Below are 1,624 nucleotides of genomic sequence, written 5' to 3'. Positions count from 1 at the left end.
ATAGTCGGCATTGGATAATGACTCCGTTGTATGGCTTTGTTAAGATCCTTGGGATCAAGACATATTCTAAGTTTATTCCCTTTATCCACAAGCACTAAACTTGACACCAATGGCTGTCTCTTATACACATCTAGATGTGTATAAGAGACAGTATATATATAATGTAAAAAGACAGCAATAAAATACAACTTTGAGTTTTAGACAAAAATATGAAGCAATATAATTTAGTTAATCACAAATATTTCAAACACGCCTGTGTTCTTCCTCAGTGTGAGGACAATACATATTGATCAGTTTTAACAATGACATTGTTACCTTCTCGCCAAGTATCTTGCCAGGATACTGTTTCCACTGGTAGGAAACACTGGTCACCATGTAACTAACTCTCAACACTTTGTGAAGACCATCCGGGATGTTTACCTCGAATCTACAGACACTCTTGTGAGGTTCGACATCAAATCACTATTCACCAATGTATCTGTCCAGGAGGCTTGTCTTATAGCCAAATACCGTCTAGAAGAGGACCACACTTTCCAGTAAAGAACAGATCTGAACCCTCAACAGTTTTTACGATTTACTTTTACAGTGTTTATTCTGCACTAATTTTCGTACAAACAGAGGGCACGGCCATGGGATCGCCTTTATCCACAGTCATTGCCAGCACCTTCCTCGAAGAGTTTGAACAACTAGCGCTTCTTTCAGCTACCAAACAACTAAAACTCTGGCTCCGATACATCGATGATATTTTCATCATTTGGCAACACAGTAAGGTGTACCTAGGTGGTTTTCTAGATCACCTGAATTCTCAGCACAAATCGATCATGTTTACCATGGAGGAGGAACACAATTGCTCTTTACCCTTTCTTGATGTTTTGGTAACCAGTCTATCGCAAACCAACACACACCGACAGATATCTAAACAAACGCTCGTTTCGCCATCCGTCCACCAAGAAGGGAGTTTGTAACACACTCGTCAGAAGAGCACATTGCATCAGCGACCACAACTCCATCCGGAAAGAAGTGCAACATGTTAAGGCAGCCCTTAAGCTTAATGGTTATCACACGAGAGACATTGCTACACCCAGACCCAACCCAAACCCCAATAGGCTAGATAATATAGAATCGAGAAAGTCTGTGTGTTTACCATATTTGGGACAGCTTTCACACCGCATTCAACGCATTATATTACAAGCCGATGTCAAAGTGTTTCATAGCGCATCCAACAAACTATCCCGAACTCTACAAACACACAAGGACAAACCACCAGCACATAGACAACAGGAGTTTATCGGATCCCGTGCGAATGTGGGAAGGTTTACATTGGTGGAACAGGACGAGATCTCCGCACTAGGCTCAAGGAACACCAAGGCCATGTCTGGAGTAGGGAACAAGAAAAATCTTCTATAGCAGGGGCGGATTTAGGGGGGCGGGGGGAGCCGGCCCGGCCCCCCCCCCTTTTTTGGGAGGTAAAAAAAAGGGGGAAAAAAGGAAAGAAAAAGAAAAAAATGATAGCGCACAACGCCTCAAATGTTATTTTCGGACGTCTAGAACACAACAATTTCGCGGGGCATGGCCCCGGACCCCCTAGGACATTGTTGTCTCGATCGGCCCAAATTTCGCCCCC

At 43.3% G+C, this 1,624-nt stretch overlaps 1 protein-coding gene across 1 annotated transcript; it reads left to right on the top strand.

The window, feature by feature from the left end:
• The first annotated feature begins 629 nt into the window (after positions 1–629).
• On the top strand, positions 630–1,407 carry LOC117122504. Its single transcript, XM_033268091.1, has 2 exons — positions 630–765; positions 884–1,407. The coding sequence occupies exons 1-2, from the start codon at positions 630–632 to the stop codon at positions 1,405–1,407; spliced, it is 660 nt and encodes a 219-aa protein (XP_033123982.1).
• The last annotated feature ends 217 nt before the right edge of the window (positions 1,408–1,624 follow it).

The sequence above is a fragment of the Anneissia japonica genome, unplaced genomic scaffold, assembly GCF_011630105.1.
Source record: "Anneissia japonica isolate Jap-2015-1 unplaced genomic scaffold, ASM1163010v1 scaffold1889_len2455224_cov183, whole genome shotgun sequence".
Taxonomy (NCBI): Eukaryota; Metazoa; Echinodermata; class Crinoidea; order Comatulida; family Comatulidae; genus Anneissia; species Anneissia japonica.
Note: the sequence above shows the minus strand (reverse complement) of the source record. Positions and strands in the feature narration are given on the sequence as shown.

Bases quoted from the DNA above. Each gene is read 5' to 3' on its own strand.
- LOC117122504 (XM_033268091.1), top strand. From the start codon at position 630: ATGGGATCGCCTTTATCCACAGTCATTGCCAGCACCTTCCTCGAAGAG. The intron at 766-883 runs GTAAGGTGTACC...TTTGGTAACCAG, and splicing joins TTTCATCATTTGGCAACACA to TCTATCGCAAACCAACACAC.